At 63.4% G+C, this 16027-nt stretch overlaps 8 protein-coding genes across 8 annotated transcripts; 4 read left to right on the top strand and 4 right to left on the bottom strand.

Annotated features, from left to right (window-relative positions):
* Positions 1 to 9: 9 nt before the first annotated feature.
* Positions 10 to 2651, bottom strand: JCM10292_005727 (uncharacterized protein; the record flags this gene model as incomplete). Its single annotated transcript, XM_076648333.1, has 14 exons — positions 10 to 230; positions 324 to 398; positions 462 to 607; positions 679 to 744; positions 809 to 974; positions 1044 to 1104; positions 1172 to 1515; positions 1575 to 1644; positions 1701 to 1803; positions 1888 to 1923; positions 2019 to 2086; positions 2146 to 2193; positions 2308 to 2394; positions 2505 to 2651. The coding sequence occupies 14 exons, from the start codon at positions 2649 to 2651 to the stop codon at positions 10 to 12; spliced, it is 1638 nt and encodes a 545-aa protein (XP_076506022.1).
* Positions 2652 to 3377: 726 nt separating this feature from the next.
* JCM10292_005726 (uncharacterized protein) lies at positions 3378 to 4342 on the top strand (the record flags this gene model as incomplete). Its single annotated transcript, XM_076648332.1, has 2 exons — positions 3378 to 3592; positions 3655 to 4342. The coding sequence occupies 2 exons, from the start codon at positions 3378 to 3380 to the stop codon at positions 4340 to 4342; spliced, it is 903 nt and encodes a 300-aa protein (XP_076506021.1).
* Positions 4343 to 4509: 167 nt separating this feature from the next.
* Positions 4510 to 7339, bottom strand: JCM10292_005725 (WD40 repeat domain-containing peptidylprolyl isomerase; the record flags this gene model as incomplete). The annotated part of the gene is made up of 14 exons (XM_076648331.1): positions 4510 to 4627; positions 4690 to 4707; positions 4770 to 4951; positions 5020 to 5263; positions 5330 to 5445; positions 5503 to 5618; positions 5682 to 6030; positions 6087 to 6227; positions 6283 to 6388; positions 6445 to 6532; positions 6593 to 6825; positions 6891 to 6993; positions 7055 to 7186; positions 7246 to 7339. The coding sequence occupies 14 exons, from the start codon at positions 7337 to 7339 to the stop codon at positions 4510 to 4512; spliced, it is 2040 nt and encodes a 679-aa protein (XP_076506020.1).
* A 128-nt stretch (positions 7340 to 7467) lies between these two features.
* On the top strand, positions 7468 to 9227 carry JCM10292_005724 (uncharacterized protein; the record flags this gene model as incomplete). The annotated part of the gene is made up of 6 exons (XM_076648330.1): positions 7468 to 7683; positions 7750 to 7813; positions 7870 to 8240; positions 8309 to 8440; positions 8541 to 8915; positions 8985 to 9227. The coding sequence occupies 6 exons, from the start codon at positions 7468 to 7470 to the stop codon at positions 9225 to 9227; spliced, it is 1401 nt and encodes a 466-aa protein (XP_076506019.1).
* A 236-nt stretch (positions 9228 to 9463) lies between these two features.
* Positions 9464 to 11172, top strand: JCM10292_005723 (FAD-dependent oxidoreductase; the record flags this gene model as incomplete). Its single annotated transcript, XM_076648329.1, has 7 exons — positions 9464 to 9775; positions 9833 to 9870; positions 9931 to 10277; positions 10346 to 10512; positions 10580 to 10688; positions 10749 to 10780; positions 10873 to 11172. The coding sequence occupies 7 exons, from the start codon at positions 9464 to 9466 to the stop codon at positions 11170 to 11172; spliced, it is 1305 nt and encodes a 434-aa protein (XP_076506018.1).
* Positions 11173 to 11332: 160 nt separating this feature from the next.
* CUZ1 (Cuz1p) lies at positions 11333 to 12609 on the bottom strand (the record flags this gene model as incomplete). The annotated part of the gene is made up of 5 exons (XM_076648328.1): positions 11333 to 11438; positions 11506 to 12224; positions 12302 to 12405; positions 12484 to 12493; positions 12556 to 12609. The coding sequence occupies 5 exons, from the start codon at positions 12607 to 12609 to the stop codon at positions 11333 to 11335; spliced, it is 993 nt and encodes a 330-aa protein (XP_076506017.1).
* A 282-nt stretch (positions 12610 to 12891) lies between these two features.
* On the top strand, positions 12892 to 14221 carry JCM10292_005721 (translin; the record flags this gene model as incomplete). Its single annotated transcript, XM_076648327.1, has 7 exons — positions 12892 to 13039; positions 13096 to 13308; positions 13374 to 13453; positions 13515 to 13576; positions 13638 to 13655; positions 13714 to 13802; positions 13995 to 14221. 7 exons carry the CDS (start codon positions 12892 to 12894, stop codon positions 14219 to 14221), a joined length of 837 nt encoding a protein of 278 aa, XP_076506016.1.
* Positions 14222 to 14592: 371 nt separating this feature from the next.
* On the bottom strand, positions 14593 to 15453 carry JCM10292_005720 (glutathione S-transferase family protein; the record flags this gene model as incomplete). Its single annotated transcript, XM_076648326.1, has 4 exons — positions 14593 to 14896; positions 14958 to 15155; positions 15208 to 15341; positions 15418 to 15453. 4 exons carry the CDS (start codon positions 15451 to 15453, stop codon positions 14593 to 14595), a joined length of 672 nt encoding a protein of 223 aa, XP_076506015.1.
* Positions 15454 to 16027: the final 574 nt, after the last annotated feature.

Raw genomic sequence — 16027 nt, 5'->3', positions numbered from 1 at the left:
CGACCCCGCTCATTCCCTCAGCTCGTGAACAGGGACCTCCTGCACATCCGCCGCCATGCTGCCCTCCTTCTTGTCCTCGCTGACCGTGTCCTCGCTTGCGGCTTGGCACTCGGGCGGGATCCAGAGACCCTTGGGCTCGGACCACGAGTCGCGCATGTTCGGTTGAGGGAAGAGGCGCGTCAGGAGCCAGTACGACCCGCCCGCGACGAAGGTCGTCGAGAAGATGGCAACTGGGACAGAAGAAGCGTCAGGATGCGGCACTCGGAACCAGGTGTGTAGAAGGTGAATGTGCAGGGGAAGTGTAAAGAAGAGCCGAGACTCACAGTAGTAGGACCGCTGAAGCTTGGTGTTGTGGATGACGCCGAGGTTGTTCAGGAAGCCGGCAAAGTTGCATCCAACTGGTTCATTGTGCGAGAATGAGCATCGTATGAGACAAACTGAAGGGGAAACCGAGCACGCACCGCCAAGGAAGTAGGCGACGAAGGCGCGCCAGTTGAGGCCGTATGTGTACCAGTACGTCCCCTCCTTGCGGCGGTGGTACAGGTCGTTGTAGACAAAGAAGCCTTTGGACACGAGGAAGTAGTCGGCCATGATGATGGCGGCAATGCTGCGGTTCGAAACGGGCGCGCGAAGTGGTCAGACTTGCTCAAAGGACGAGCGGAGGAAGCCTCGACTCACGAGAACAGGAAGATTTGGTAAGACGAGAGCACGGTGATGAACTTGGCCGCCGAACCCAAAAGGTACCTGTGGGTGAAAGCCGTCAGGCAAACTCAAGCGGCGATGGAAAGCAAGGGGAAACGTCACGTACCAAGGGTTGAGGGCAATGCTGATAGCGATACAGATGAAGAAGCCACGCTTGACCGAGATGTAGCGGGGGCATAGAGCGGCAAGGTCGTTGCCACATGGGTAGACGTTCTCGACCGTTGCCGAGAAGAGGAGAGAGAAGACGAAGCCGAACGCAATGAAGAAGGCACCTGTGAGAAAGTGGCGTGAGGTGATTGCGTCAGTATGGTCCAATCGAGCTGATGAACGGCGGGACACACCTGCACGATGCTTGGCATCGTAGTTGTCTTCGAGGAGCATCTTCAGGAACGTAACGGGATTCTGGGTGCGTGATACGCAATGTCAGCCGAGGCGGTACAAGGCTCACTTTGCTCTGACAAAGACGTACCCAGACAAGCTCTCCGTAGATCGGCTGCGAGCACGAAGCGACCAACATGCCGACAACGTTGGTGAAGAAGTTGGCGAGCGGAAAGCCGAAGAACTGGCCCGGGATCGGGTCGTTCGGCCTGCGCGCCATGCGCTGCCAGTCGGACGCGTTACTGGCAAAGGTCGAGCACGAGGCGGCCGATGTGAGGATCATCTGGATGTGGAGCCAGTGCTTGGCGCTGCCCGTGACGGAACCGCCGTGCGTAACGATAGGTCCCACACCGCCGGCCTTAGTGACCGCAAGTGCGAGCATGCCGGCCGACGAGATGCAGTAGACTGCGATCTTAGCGTACGTGAGGCGCATCCCTGAAGGTGAAGGTGAGTGAGCGAAAGACTGGTGGTCAAAGCTGTCGAACCGGACATACACTTGCGGACGTCGACCATCAACATGAGAATGTTGAAGACGAGGAAGACGAAGAAGCAGATCATTTCACCCTGTCAATGCAAAGCGTGAGCAGCTAGCAGGCTGGCGGAGCTGCAGGTAAACGCACCGAGGTGAGGGCGGATCCGCTCGACATGGTGTTCTTCGGAGTGTGACGGAACGACGGGAAGATAGCATAGAGCATGACGTAGAGTGCTTGAGCGCCGTTGACGCTGTGGAAGCACAAGGGCAATCGGAACGAAGGAGCCGTGAGCTTAAGAGCGGCAAGGCAAGCACGTTCACCAGAGCGAGCGCACCTATTCACTCCTTGCCATACGCAGGACATGAAGGCGCTGGAGAAACAGCAAAAGTACGGCGGGACAGCGCAAATTGGCGGTCAGTCCCCAGCGAAAGACATGCAGGGCGAGCGGTGTGACGCGGGACGTACCGGTTGAGCGCCGGCCACCCGGCTCCAAATACGCCGAAAGACGAGCGACAAACGACCGGGAAGCCGATCTGCCAGACCGCGCGATCAGCATGAGGAAGAGTCAGGCCGCAGGAGAGACCGCCCTCACATTCCAGCGAGCGCCAGGACGACCGCAAGCGATCATCCACAAAGACACCTGCGTGACAAGTGTCAGGAGATGCGGAGAGTGCAGAGTTCAGCGGTAGACGTACGATCTGCGGATCAACGGGTTAGTTCCTCCTTCAACGCCGGGTGGTCTGAGAGTACGTACGGCGAAGCCGCCTGTGGCACATCCCACGCCCGGCCAAAATCCGACGCCTAGCGCAAGGAACGAGCTGCCTGAGAGCCAGTTGGACACCTGAGCGCGAGAAGGGCGTGTCAGCAGGAGCAACCAGATCGCGGCGTGGTCAGCCCGGCGGGCCATTGCCGGCACTTGCGGTAGGGACGTGCACACAACGCCAGACTTACGTTGGTGACGGCGGCAAGCCAGAAGAGACAGTAGAATTTGAAGTCCCAAGTGCGCTTCTCGGGCGGCGTCGCGCGCAGATCCTCATTGTCGAGAAAGCGGGACCCGTCGCCCTCGGCCGACACTTCAAGACGGTTGAGCAAGCCCATTGCTGAACGGAAGAGTGGAGGGAAGGCAGGTGTCGGATGAAGTAGCGCTGGTTGCGGCGACGCGAGTTTGATCGGAGTGCGAGGGTTGACACTACGTGAAGGGTCGGGGAGGAACCCTTGACACTAGCGTATGTGGAGCAACAGTCGAGGGCAGCGAGAAGCAGCCGTATCACGGTATCAAGCGAGGAGGAGAAGCAGGAGAGAGGAGCGGACGGAGCTCGACGGGAGAAAAAGCGGCGAGGCAGGAGATCTGGGTCGCGCGAGCCGGCGCGTGTGACAACCCCGCAGAGATACGACAAAACGAGGCTAGCCAAGTACAGGGCGAGCGGAGTGAGGAGGGCGCGGAAGGGCGAAACACGCGGTGCCGGCGAGGGACGCCGTCTCGCCGCTCGGGCCCCCCTTCTTCTCCAGCCTCTCCCATCTTGACTTGGGTCGATTGCCACAAGGTTTTTCCATTGCGCTGGGATCCCGTCGTCGCCCGTCCGCTGTTCTCCGGGTCGCCCGCTTTTCCCTCGTTTCCTCTGAATCCAGCTCGATCCGCTCGCTCGGGTGCTCCAGGCTCCTTCGGCGTCGCTTATCCTGCCGTTCACTTCCGTCGAGCGAACCCCGACAGAGCTCGATCGAAGCGAAGGTCACGCTGCACCGCCCCATCCTCCGCCGCCGCGAAACTCTCCTTTCTCCGTCGCTCGCTATCAGCTTCAAACGCACACCTTGCACAGTAACATCATGCCGGGTCTCGTCACCAGTCTCGAAGCCACAATCAACTTTGGCGTGCCCAAGTCGGAGCTGAGCGTCGAAGAGCAGGCGAAGTACCTCGCCCGCTTCGACGTGAACGACCCGGTGCCGACACGCCAGGCCACGATCCCGCTGCATGACCTCCGTGGTGAGGTTGACGCTGGCATGGGCGGCCGCACGCCGCTCCAGCAGGTCGAGGAAATGGGGTGCGTCTCCCGCCGCTCTCCCCACTTTGCGAATGCGGCACTGACGATTCGTCTCTTCATAGCTTTGCCGTCGTCAAGCACGCGAGCGAGGTCGCCACGTACGACGGTCTCGACACGCCCGAGGCGACCGACGCCTACAAGGAGGAATGCGTTCAGCTCTACAAGGACATCCTCGGCGCCGACGAGGTCATCGCCTGGAACGCCGTGATCCGCGACGCCGGCGAGGGGCAGCCCGACACGTTCGGCAAGCAGCAGCTCAAGGTCGAGAAGGACTTTGCGCCGGCCGCGAACCCGCTCAAGGCGATCGCGGGTTCGGCGCACGTCGACCAGGACGAGGAGTACGCGCGCACGATTGTCAAGCGCGCGGCAGGCGACGACGCGTTCGAGCGTTACTCGCGCTGCTGCATCATCAACCTGTGGCGCCCGCTGCGCGTCGTCACGAACAACCCGCTCGCCGTGTCCGACTTCCGCACGATGGACGTCGACAAGGACATCATGCGCATGGCGGGCTCGTACGGCACGGCGTACTCGGTCGCGCACTCGCCGAGCCAGAAGTGGTGCTACGTGCAGCACCAGCAGCCGGACGAGGCGCTCATGCTCCTGTGCTACGACTCGAACATGGGCAAGAACGGCGAGGCGCTCTACACGGGCCATGTCGCGTGCAAGGTCCTCAACGAGCCCAAGCCTGAGGGCGTCGAGGAGATCGCGCGGCGCAGCGTCGAAGTCCGTCTCTTTGCTTTCTTCAAGTGAGAGGCGCATCGTCCGCATGCCCGCATCCGACTCGTCGCTGTACCAGCCTCCCTTCCTTTCGTTGTACCTTTCGTCCATCCCATTCGTCCAGGGTCATCCAGGGTTGTATCTAGAGCCGCTGTTTCCGTAACTTGTCACCACATTTTCTGCGCATTGCATGCCTTCAATTACTCGAATGTGATGCTCGTCATCTTGATCTCCTCGAACGGCTTGTCTCCCTTGTCCGTCCGCACGTTCTCGATCTCGTGCACCACGTCGAAGCCACCGGTCGCACGGCCAAACACGCTGTTGCGATGAGGATAGGGTCAGAAGGACGGCGAGGACTGCGGACTGGGAGGAAGACGCACGAGTGCTTGTTGTCCAGCCTGCACGTCGAAACAAGCGCGTCAGCACGGGAACGAAGGGCAGATTGTACGACGCGACGCACCAGGGACACGGCACGGTCGTGATGAAGAACTGCGACCCGTTCGTCTTCGGTCCAGCATTGGCCATGCTGAGCGTGTACGGCCGGTCGTGCTTGAGCGCCGGGTGGAACTCGTCCTCGAACGTGCTGCCCCACAGCGACTCGCCGCCCGTCCCGTCGCCGAGCGGGTCGCCCGTTTGAATCATCTGCAGGAGCGCGCACCGCCGAGTCAGTCCAACCCCTCGCGCGAGGGAACGAGCAGGGGACGACGCACGAATTTCGGGATGACACGGTGGAAGATAATGTCGTCGTAGTAGTTCTTGCGCGCGAGCCCGACAAAGTTCTCGACCGTCTTGGGCACCTGGTCCGGGAACAGGTCGACTTTGATGTCGCCCATCGTCGTGTGGATGACGGCCTTGCGCGGGAGCGGGCCCGCCGACGACGCGACGGGCGCGGCGACCGTCATCTCGTCGCGCGTCGGCTTCTCGTTGTACACGTCGCGCTCGCCGGCCTTGTCTCTGCAGGATGCGACACAGCGGGTGAGCGAAAGGGGGCCGGGAGCGGGAAAACGGCGAACGACGCACTCGGGCTCGGAGCGCGTAAACATGTAGAACCGAGGTCGCTTCCACGCCGTGCAGAACAGGGTCGGGTCCCGCTCGTCCTTTTCGGCGAGCAGCGGGTTCTCCGACGTTGCCATCGCCTGCGGGCCACGGAGTCAGCCAACTGTTTCTCCCGGCAGACAGCGCAGACCACGCACAATCGTCTTGACGCCCTTCTTGTCGGGCAAGCCCTGGTACAGCGCGACATTGTTGAACCGGATCGTCTCGTCCTTGCCCAGTATCCGCGCGACCTTGTTCGTGACCGTGTTGACGACTGCGGGCACTCATGCGTCAGCTCGGCCAGTGCCTAGACGCAGAAGTGGGTCCGCAAATGAACCCTTGATCCCGAGCATGGTCGGGTACAGGACAAACTTTCCGCCCTCGTCCCACACGGGCTGTCCGACGGACGCGGTCGACCCGGCGTGGCCCTCGACGACGGCGTCGAGCGCGAGTTTCTCGAGCTCGCGCTCGACGGCGAGGCGCCTGCCGAACTCCATCGAGTCGAGCGCGACGCCCGCCGTGCCCGCCTGCTGCATCTCCTGCACGGCCTGGAGCGACTCGTCGTATGCGCGGTGCAGTCGCCCCGTGAGGAAGGAAAAGGTCGTCAGGCGCAGGTCGGGGAGCGACAGGATTGCGAACGAGTCGTAAGTTGGCGAGATCGAGAGCGCGACGGGCGTCGACTTGGTCTGCGGGCGCGAGAGGTCAGCGCGGCTTTCGCGAATAAGAGGTGGCAGCGACGCACCTTCTTAAACTCGTACAGGCCCGTCTGCGCCTTGGTCGTCCACTCGACGCGGTCGGGCTTCTCGAACGGCTCGCTCGGCTCCCAGTACTCGATCATGCCGCCGACGTCGACCGAGATGACCGTGTCGTACAGCGCGTTGTACTGCTCCGCCGTGCGCGTCAGTTTGTGTCACACTCGACGGGACAGCGAGACGCACGGCCATGAGGTGCACGCTTTGCCGGTGCAGCGACGTGAGCGTGTGCAGGGGCTTGCCGTCCCCTCGCCCGTCGTAGATGCGGATGGCCGGCGAGTCGTACTCCGAGCTGCGTTGACGCCATGTCAGTACTTTGATATCCAGGAGAGACAGAGCGAGGCGCACATGGCCAGCAAGGTCCGCCCGTCGTTGCGGTTGTGCACCCAGCAGCACGTCCGCGGCGCATACGGAAGCTTGAGGATGTTGATCATGTCTGCAGCCAAGGGCGCCGTCAGCTCGCATGCCCGGAAAGGCGTCACGAACGGGCACGCACCAAAGTTCTCGACGTCAAAGACCTTTGCGCTGCCCTTTACGTCGAGGCCCTCTGCCGTCTTGCCGCCGACGTCGGCGCCGAGGCTCGCTGCGCTCTTGCCGTCGTGCGAGACGCCGACCGAGACGATGGGCGAGAGGTGGGTGCGGTAGAGCTTGACAAACTCTATGCCCTCGGGCTGCTTCTTCCAGAATTTGAGGACGCCGTCGATCGAGGCGGTGAGGATGAAGTTGGTCCTGCGGGCGGCGGCGCAGGTCAGTGAGTCGGGCCACGGCGGGGAGCACGAGGGAGGGGTGCGCACTTTGTGACGGCGACGTGTGCGAGGGTGTCGCGGTGCATGAACGACTTGTAGTAGCGGTCGCTGGCGGGGAGGTGGTCGAGGTAGAGCTTCTCGTGCTTGAGCACTGCGGGTGGGGTCCTCGGTCAGTGGTGTCGCTCGTCGTCCTACGATGGCCCTGTGCGCACCCTTGCGCTTCTTTGCGGCTGCGACGGCGGCGTCTGCGGCGGGGAGCGGCATGGGCCCGATGTCGTCGTCCGAGTCGTCGTCCTGCTGGGCGACGTCGACTGCGCCGATGTCTACGGTGCCATTCTTGGGCGCTGCACGGCAGTCCTGGTCAGTCCCGCGGGAGGAGAGGGGAGAGGAGCGGCAAGCATACGCTCAAAGTCGACGGCGTCGATGGCGTCTGCCTTGCGCTTGAGCGAGTCTGGGCCCGCGGGGATGCCCGAGTCGGGTGCAGGCGACACGGCCATGCTCGCTTCAGCTCGCCGGGAGCAGCGCAAGGCGGGAGCGAGACCGTCTCTGTCGAGCGACTCGCGCTCTCGCGCTGCCCACCCGCTCGACTCCGCTGGACGGGGCTGGCCAGGGCTGAGCAGAGTGCATGTGGACGCACTCGAGCACCCACAGGGGCCCGCACACCTCGGCGCCGTCCCTCGCGCTCGCTGCCTCGTCTCGCACCGCTTCATCGCTCGACTCGCTCCCCGCTGCGGCAACGCTCGATCTGCGCCTGCAGGTCTTCGCAGACGAGCAGGAGCTCGACACAGACGACCTCGCAGCGAGTGGGCTCATCCGCGAGGTCACCGCCTGGCTCGACTCGGTCTGTCGCTGAACACCTCCCTCTCCTCCCCGCTGTAGGGCGCTGACCGAGCAAGCCTACCTGCAGCACAAGGCCTCGCTGGCACTCGACAGTATTGGACCGTGCACAGCGTCTCCGCAGGGCCTCACCAGTCCGCTTCACCTGCTCCCGTCTCGGGACTCTCGCTCACCGGCTCGAGCCGCACAGCAGTCCCCTTGCATGCTTTCTCTCGCTCGGCTCGCTCCGCCGCACTCTCGCTCCCTTCGTGCGAGCCAGGCGGCGCGGCTGGTTCCGCTCCGCAGCTGAGCGAGATCGACGTCGTTCTCCGCTTCCGCTCCACTTCGACTCCCCTTCCGAGCGGCAGCAGCAAGAAGACGAAGCGCACGCCTGTCGCCCCCTCGCAGAGCGCATCGCAATTGCTGGAGTCTGCACCTCCGTCCATCACGCTCGCGACGCAGCTCCTGTCTCCCGCCGCGCTCCACTTCACGCTCGCCGCGCTCGTCGACGCCGCGCTCACCCGCCTCGCCAAGAAGCTCGTCGTCGCCTTCCCGCTCTGCTTCAACCCGCGCTGGATCGACGTGCGCATCTGCATCAGGCGCACGAACGCGTCCTCACGAGCTGACGGAGGCTCGAATGCTATCTGCAGAGGATCACGAACGACCTCCCGGCGCAGCGTTCAATCGCGGCCTCGCTCAGCAACATCCTCGGCCTATCGGGCGGCAAGGGCGACGGGCCGGAGACGGACGGGGTCAAGACGTCGGCTGCGCTGCTCGGATTGGTGAGTTGGTCTACTGGCCCGTCTTGCTACGTCCATGCCATCGCGCGTGCAGTACCAGATCGAAACAGCCGAGCTTCTCATGCACCCTGCGACCATGCAGACCCTCACCGCGCACATCTCGACACACTTCACTCGCACGCCCGCACCCCCCTCACCGCCCGCTTCCCCGCCCGACCCGGACCAGCCTCCGCCTCTCCCGCCCGCCCCAAGCGCCAAGTCGGCGCTCGAGACCGCCCTGCTCCTCCTCTCGAAGCACGCCCTCGCGCCGGACGCGTGGGTCGCTGCTGCGCCAAACGAAGCGGGTGCGAAGGCGGGTGCGGGAACCACCGGGTCGGGGAAGAAGCAGCCTAAGAGGCGCGGCGCGGGGGCGCAGAGTGGCAAGGGTGCGAAAGGGAAGGGAAAGGGGAATAAGCGCAGGCGCATGGAGGAGGAGGTGGAAGAGGACGAGGAGCTCGTGCTCGAGCGCGAGGACAAGGTGGGCCGCGACGTGCTCCCTCCGAAGCTTCTCTCGCTTCGAAGTGGCTGACGCCTCGTCGCGTTGCAGCGCTCGCGTCTCGACGGGTCGCCCTCGCCCTTCGACGAGCACCTGCAGGACGAGGCTTCCGACGAGGACTCCGATCCGCACCGCTTTGCAGGCTTCGCTCGGCCAACATCGACGCTTGCGCACGCTCACTCACACTTCGGTATGCTGGAACAAGAGCGCGACATGGCGTTCAACGGACGTGCGGAAGACGTTGCTGCCGGAGGTGACGAAGACGACGACGGCATGCTTCTCCTGGGCTTGTAGGCACGCATGTTCTGCTGCCATCCGACGCTTTGCACTTTCCGCTGCGTCTCCTGGCTCGGCTTCGGGGGCTTTCACGTAGGCCGACTCGAGCGGAAACTCGCACGCGGCGAAGCCGCCCCTGAATGGCTCCCCCACCACACTCGATCGGGCCGACGGTCTTCTCTCGTTTGGACAGTCTGTCCCCGCTTTTCCTTCTACAGAGGTCAGCAACCAGACGCTCGAACAGAAGCAGCAGCATGACGACCGCACAACCTCTGCGTGTCGCCGTCGTTGGCGGCGGCATCGCCGGCCTCTGCGCGGCCCTCGCGCTCGAGCAGCAGCGGCAGCTCGGCGCGCAGCTCGACATCCGCGTCTTTGAGCAGGCGAGCAAGTTTGGCGAGATTGGCGCCGGCGTCAGCATTGGGCCCAACAGCCAGCGCGCGCTGCGCCGCATGGGCCTCGGAGACGAACTCGACAAGGTCGCGGCGCCGCCGGGGAGCGACCCGGATCGCTGGTTCGAGTATCGCGTCGGGCAGGCGGGCGAGAACGAGGGCAAGACGTTTGCAAACGTGCGTGTCGAGGCTGCTTTGGGCGGGCGCACCTGATTGACGGGAAATGCTCTGCAGGTGCGCGGGAAGGATGCTGCTCGCGGAAACGTTCACCGGTCAGTTGGCGCCCTCGTCCTGCTGGTGAGGTGTACGGCTGACACGGTGAGAGAATGCAGTGCCGACTTTCTCAACCACCTGATCAAGAAGCTGCCCGAAGGAATCGCCGTGTTCAATCGCCGCGCCTCATCGTACACTCCCACGGAGACGGGCGTCCAAATCCACTTTGAGAACGAGGGCGTTCCTCCCTTCGAGACGGACGTCCTCATCTGCTCGGACGGGATCAAGTCGCTCCTGCGCGGATGCCTGTACCAGCGCAAGGGCTTGGACATGGACTTCCAGCGTGCCCGGTACGCCGAATGGATCGCGTGGCGCGGCCTGATCCCGCGCGAAAAGTACAACGCGATCTTTGGCGATGAGGCGCCCGAGAATATCATGCACTGCGGGCAGGGGAGGCACATTCTCAGTGCGTCGCTCCCCTTATCTCTTTTAGCGTGAGCCGGCCTTCTCATCGTTCTCTCTTTTCTACAACAGCGTTCCCCGTGCGCGGTGGATCACTCATCAACATTGTTGCATTCGTGCGCGACGAGGAGCACGCCAAGCTCGGGAACCACACGGGCCCGTGGAGCGAGCCGAGGCCCAAGGAGGAGATGCTCGAAGACTTTGCCGGTTTCAACCAGCAGTGCCGCGACTTGCTCGGGGTGCGTGTATCGGTCCCTTTGCTGGCGGATGTGCGGACTAGGTGCTAATGAAGCGGAAGGCGCGCAGTGCATCGAGACGGGCAGTATCTGGGGCATCTTCTCGATCAACTGCCTCGACGTCGTGACGGACGACCGTGTCGTGCTCATCGGCGACGCAGGACATGCGACGACCCCTCGTGAGTCCTGCACGCAGTTCGTGAACACGGGAGCTCGACTGACGGCTCTTGCGCAAACAGACTGCGGTGCAGGCGCAGGCCAGGCAATCGAGGTGCGCTGCTCTTCCTGTCTGCATGTCTCGGGCACGCGCTCTCTGCGCGCTGCGTGAAGCTCTAGGCTGATCGAAGCGTCCCACGCTCACAGGACGCCCTCTTCATGGCCGCCTTCCTCGCGCACCCGTCGATCCAACGCTCAACAGGCGCGGCGCGCACGGCGGCGATCAACCGCATGCTGGCGGTGTACGAGCGCGAGCGGCACCCGCGCGCGGCAAAGGTGCAGCGGTGGTCGCACGAGGGCGGCATGCTGTATGAGTACCTCGGGCCGGAGGGGAGTGACCTGGCCAAGATGAAGGGGGCGCTCGAGAGCCGGATGAAGTGGATCTGGGAGTTTGACGGCGAGCGCGAGCTCGAGCGGTTGCTCAAGCTGCTCGATGAGGAGATGTAGCGTGGCGCTCGGGCTGGAGCATGTATCATCGCAATCTCGCGGGATCCGGTCTTTTCTCGAGAAACTTGACTCAAGACAAGCTATGCATGCGGTGGAGAGTACAACAACGAGGTGGGGCGCTGATTGATCCGACAGGAAGCGGAGAAGCTCTGCTGCGAGTTCAACACACGGTGCAGGTACCCTTGCCGTCCTTCCCTCCACTACCTCCATTTGCCGCCACCGCCTGCATCGTCGCGTACTTAATCTTCTCCTCCTTCGTAAGCAGACTGCGTCAATTGTCCGAGGATCAGCTGCGTGCATCGAGAGCGCGATAGGAGAAGAAGCGCGACGGACCCCTTCTTTGCGCGCATCTCGAGCGCCTTGCGCGCGCTCTCCTGCTCAGCGACCGCGCGCTTGTTCGTCTTGCCCGCGAGCCCCGCCTGCGCGAGGACCTTCTTCCCGCCGCTCGCCGGCTCCTTCTTCGCCGTCGCGGCCGTGGAGCGCACGACCTGCACGTCCGAGTCGTCGCCGGACGACGAGTCGAGCACGAGCGGGTTGGCCGACGATCCGAGGGGCGCGGCGGGCGCCGACTCGGCCTTCTTGGCCTGCTGCGCGCGGCGGAGCGCGGCGAGGCCGGCGAGGCCCGGCGTGCGCGCGGCGGCGGCGGCGGCGATGCTCGCGCTCGAGGCAGGGCCGCTCTTGCCATTGCTCCCCAACCCGCCAAAGACCTTCTTCATCGCCGAAGTCCCTCCGCTCCTCGCGCCCTTCGCCGCGGAAGAGGGCGGCCCGGCGGCCTGCCTTCCGCTGCACGCATGGTCGCTCGCGAAGCGGTGCCGCGGGCAAAACTTTTCCCTGCACGCGTGGCACTGGATTGGGACGACCATCTTGGTGTGGCACTTTGGCGCGTGGCACTCGTTGGGCGACTTTCGCGCGGAAGAGGCGGTGGAGGACGCGAGGTGAGGGTGCAGGGTCGGGCACGACGACGAGAGGTGCACGTCCATGGGGATGTTGGGGTCTGTGCCGGGCGGGAAGGAGATGGGCGTGGCGCAGAGCGGGCAGGACGGGATGCGGTTCTGCATGCGCGGAAGGTCGGAGAGGGAAGATTCAGCCTCCAGCGCTTCGAACGGAGCATGTGAGGGACCGCACGCACGTCTGCGAGCTCTGGGTCGTACTTGGGGCACTTGTGACCCGTCGGAGGACGCCAATGCTCGGCGCAGAAGTCTTGCCGGCATGACGGGCACGAGAAGGGCAGGACTGCATCCGCGTATCTCGGTCAGCAAACACGCTCTGTCCGGCAGAGCGGCTTTGTAGCAAGCTAGTGGTGACACGCACAGTCAAGTTGCTGCGGGAGAAGGGTGTGTCAGCCTGATCCGCCGAATGCGGGAGAAGGAGGAGGGTGCGCACCCTGCAGCTGTCCTCGGAGCAGTGCCGCCCGATGTCGAGGAAGTGCGACTCCATCGTCTGAGTGCTTCCAAGCTGCGTGCTAGTCTGTCGAGCGGGTTGCCACCGAGAGAGACGCGCAAGTCGTGAGGACGAGGCGGTGCTTGGCGAGAATGTCGCGGCGTCGGGTCGAGCGGGGCAAGCAGGATTCGAGTCGTGTAGCTCGCGTGAATCGGCCTGTGACTGTCCCGAGCTAGCCTGAGCGAGTTTGAGCGGGAGTGAGCGCAGTGTCGCAAGGCAAGCGGCAAGTTGCCCTCCGCCGTCGACGTTGACATCTCGACTCTGCCCCGCGCGAGCACGATGGTCGACTTTTCGTACCTCCAGGACCAGCTCCAGCGCGACGCCGAGCTCCGCGAGACGGTGCGCGACGCCGTGCGCGACGTCGAGCAGGCAGAGCGTGCGAGTCTGGCCGTCCTCGGGCGCGTGCACTCGCACAGGCAGGATCAGAGTGAGCGTGCCAGGGCCCGACACGGCCACACAGACTGACCTGACCCGTCTGCGCAGTCCCCGCCCTCCTCGCTGCACTCGACCCGACGCTCCCTCCGCTCCGCGCGGCCCTCGCGAGGCTCGCGCAGCTCATTCCGACCGAGCAGTTCTACCGCTACAACGACGGCTTCACCCGCGCCATCCAGCAGGCGAGCTACATCGTCGTCTACCGCGTCTTCCTCGAGCGAGACGACGTCGCAACCAAGGACGAGGTCGCGCAGCAGCTCGGCAGTGCGTCCAGCTCGCATGGACAGCGCTACTCCTTGGTGCTGACGCGCAGTATTTCCTTCCCGCAGTCCAGGACGAGTGGAAGGACCACTTCTTCCTCTCGACAGAGGAATACCTGCACAGCCTCATCTCGCTCGTCAACGAACTCGTGCGTGCGCACTCTGTCCTGTACGCCCGACGCCCTCGCTGACATGGTTGAACAATTGTAGTCCCGCCTCGCCATCAACCGCGTCACCCTCGGCGACTACGCTGCGCCGTCGCAATACGCGCGGTCCGTTCTTGTACCTGTAGCGCTCCTTTCTTTCACGCTGACCTTCATGCCTGCCCCACAGCTTTGCCAAGGAGCTTTCGTGCGTCTTGAATCCGCGGTGTCCGAGATGCAGAGTTGACGCGCGTTGAATGGCGCAGGAACGCATTCGGCCTTCTCAACCTCAAGAACGACTCGCTTCGCAAGCGCTTCGACAGCATCAAGTACGACGTCAAGCGCCTCGAAGAGGGTGCGTTGCGGTGTTGCGGCTACCTTCGCTCGGTGCTTTTGAAATGCTGATCTTGTCCCGGTTCTTTCCCCCCTTCTCCAACCCTCGTCTGCTGAACCTCTCCGTCACTGCCACGCGCCCCCGCGCCTCGTCCGCATGCGCACCCCGGCATCAACCCCTCTCGCTCGCTGGATCACCATTTCTTCCCTACAGTCGTCTACGACCTCTCCCTCCGCGGCCTCCTCGCCGACCCCGCCTCCTCCTCCTCCTCCTCAGCCCCCTCATCCAGCTCGGCAACCCGGCCACCAGGCGCCGACGCGACGGACGGACCTGGACCGGCGAAGCGACAGAAGAAGCAGGACGCTGCGACGCAGGCAGAGGCGGCATGTGGAGCGACGGGGCAGCAGCAGCAGCAAGGGGAGGTGGCGATGGAGCCGTGAGGAGCAGGGCGGGACTCATTTCGCGCTTGCTGAGCGCGGAGGCGCTTGATGATGAGGTGAGAGGGAGAGTCGTGTACTGTACTTAGCGCATTGTACTTGCACACCTGCAGCTTTCGGTCCAGGCGTGAAGGGGAGATGGTCTCTTGTGGAGAGAACAGCGGGGCGCATGGCCGGAACGACTGTGCCCCTCGCGGCGCTCACGAAACCGCCAAAATCTCAGCTACAGAGACGCTTGTTGCGCAAATTGGGGACGTGTTGGGCGTGCTGAAGTCTGCAACCTCCGCGAACCGCTCTCACCTTCTCGCGACGAAGGGTCGCACGCTCAGATGCCAAGTAGTACTGCTTTGACAAGCTGTTCAACGCTCGCGCGTCTACTTCTGCCGGGCGGCCACAAGCTCCTCGCGCTCTTTGAGCGCCTCGGCGACGCAAGGCAGCGAAGTGAGCTTCTTGTGCCATGCGACGACCGAAAAGAACTTGTCCTCGGCGCTGACGCCCTCGGGCAAGAGTTTGGTGAGGGCAAAGTCGTCCCAGCTGACGAAGGAAAGGTCGGCAATGGTGACCTTGTCGCCGACGAGGTACTCGCGGGTCGAGAGGACACGCTCAAGGACGCCGAAGACCCGGGCGACCTCCTGCTCGTAGCGGTTGATGGCATACGGGACTTTCTCCGGAGCGATGCTGCGCGCACGACTGTCAGAAAGGATCGTCTTGTCTAACTTGTAGCTGGAGAGCCACGCACAACTTGAAGTGGGTCGCCTGGCCAAAGTAGGGACCCTGGCCACTGGCCTGGAAGTAGAGCCACTGAGCCAACTCCGCCTGTTGCTCAGCCGTTGCGCCGGCGCCGAAACGGTTCTCCGTGTCGTACTTGAGCTGGAGGTAGACGAGGCAAGCCTTGCTCTCGAAGACGGTAAAGTCGTTGTTCTGGTGGTCAACAAGACTGCGCGCAAGACGTCAGCTCGGCTGAAGGAGGCTTGGGAGACGGGACTCACGCAGGGATGCGGCCGTTAGGGTTGATCTTGAGGAAAGCCTCGCTCTTCTGCTCGTTTGCGCCAAAGTCGAGGTACTTGGTCTCATACGTCAGGCCGAGGGCCTTGAGGAGGAAAGCAACGGTCCAGCCGTTGGGCTACATCGCCATGTGTCGGAAGGGTGGAGGAGGGGTCAGCGCGCAACACACCATGTGGGCTGTCGACGGGACGTACACCAGGAACGTGCGAGTAGAGTGTGAATTGAGCCATATCCTGAGAGGGGTCGCGCGGCGTAGGAGCAATGGAGAGAGTGATAGCTGTAGACACACTGCGGTCAGTTCGTCGGCGGAAGCCATCCATAGCGCCGGTCTGCACTACTTGCGCCCAGGCTCCCAAATGTCTTGGGAATTTGCGCGCACCTGCTGATAGCGGGCATTGGACGACGTGGTAGACAGCACCGGACGAGGCCTGGAGACGAAGCCATGTGCCTCGCTGACCCGCGCGTCCGGGGTGACGAGAGGTGACAAAGCGAATTGTAAGCAGAGGGACGAGTCATGTCGTCAAGCGTCAGCAAGTGTCGAGCTGAACAAGCGGGCGAACGCAAGGGTTCGCGCTGACGGAAGCACACGCCTAGACGGACACGTCAGCGAATGCAGGACAGGAGCAGCGGAGGCACGTGGCACAGCACCGACTGCAAGCAGAAACAAGAGTCGCGAGCCTTGGAATGCGAAGCTCTTCAAAGGATGGGAGTTCGGAGAGAGGGAGAACAATTTCGGAAGAAGGATGAGGATGCGAGACGCGAAAGCGGTTTGCGAGATTTCACTGCCTTCGCGAGCAATCGCTT

This window comes from Rhodotorula paludigena (genome assembly GCF_050403205.1).
Source record: "Rhodotorula paludigena JCM10292 DNA, Rt_paludigena_JCM10292v1_ctg15, whole genome shotgun sequence".
Taxonomy (NCBI): domain Eukaryota; kingdom Fungi; phylum Basidiomycota; class Microbotryomycetes; order Sporidiobolales; family Sporidiobolaceae; genus Rhodotorula; species Rhodotorula paludigena.
The sequence above is the reverse complement of the archived record's forward strand: the minus strand, read 5'-3'. Positions and strand labels throughout refer to the sequence as shown.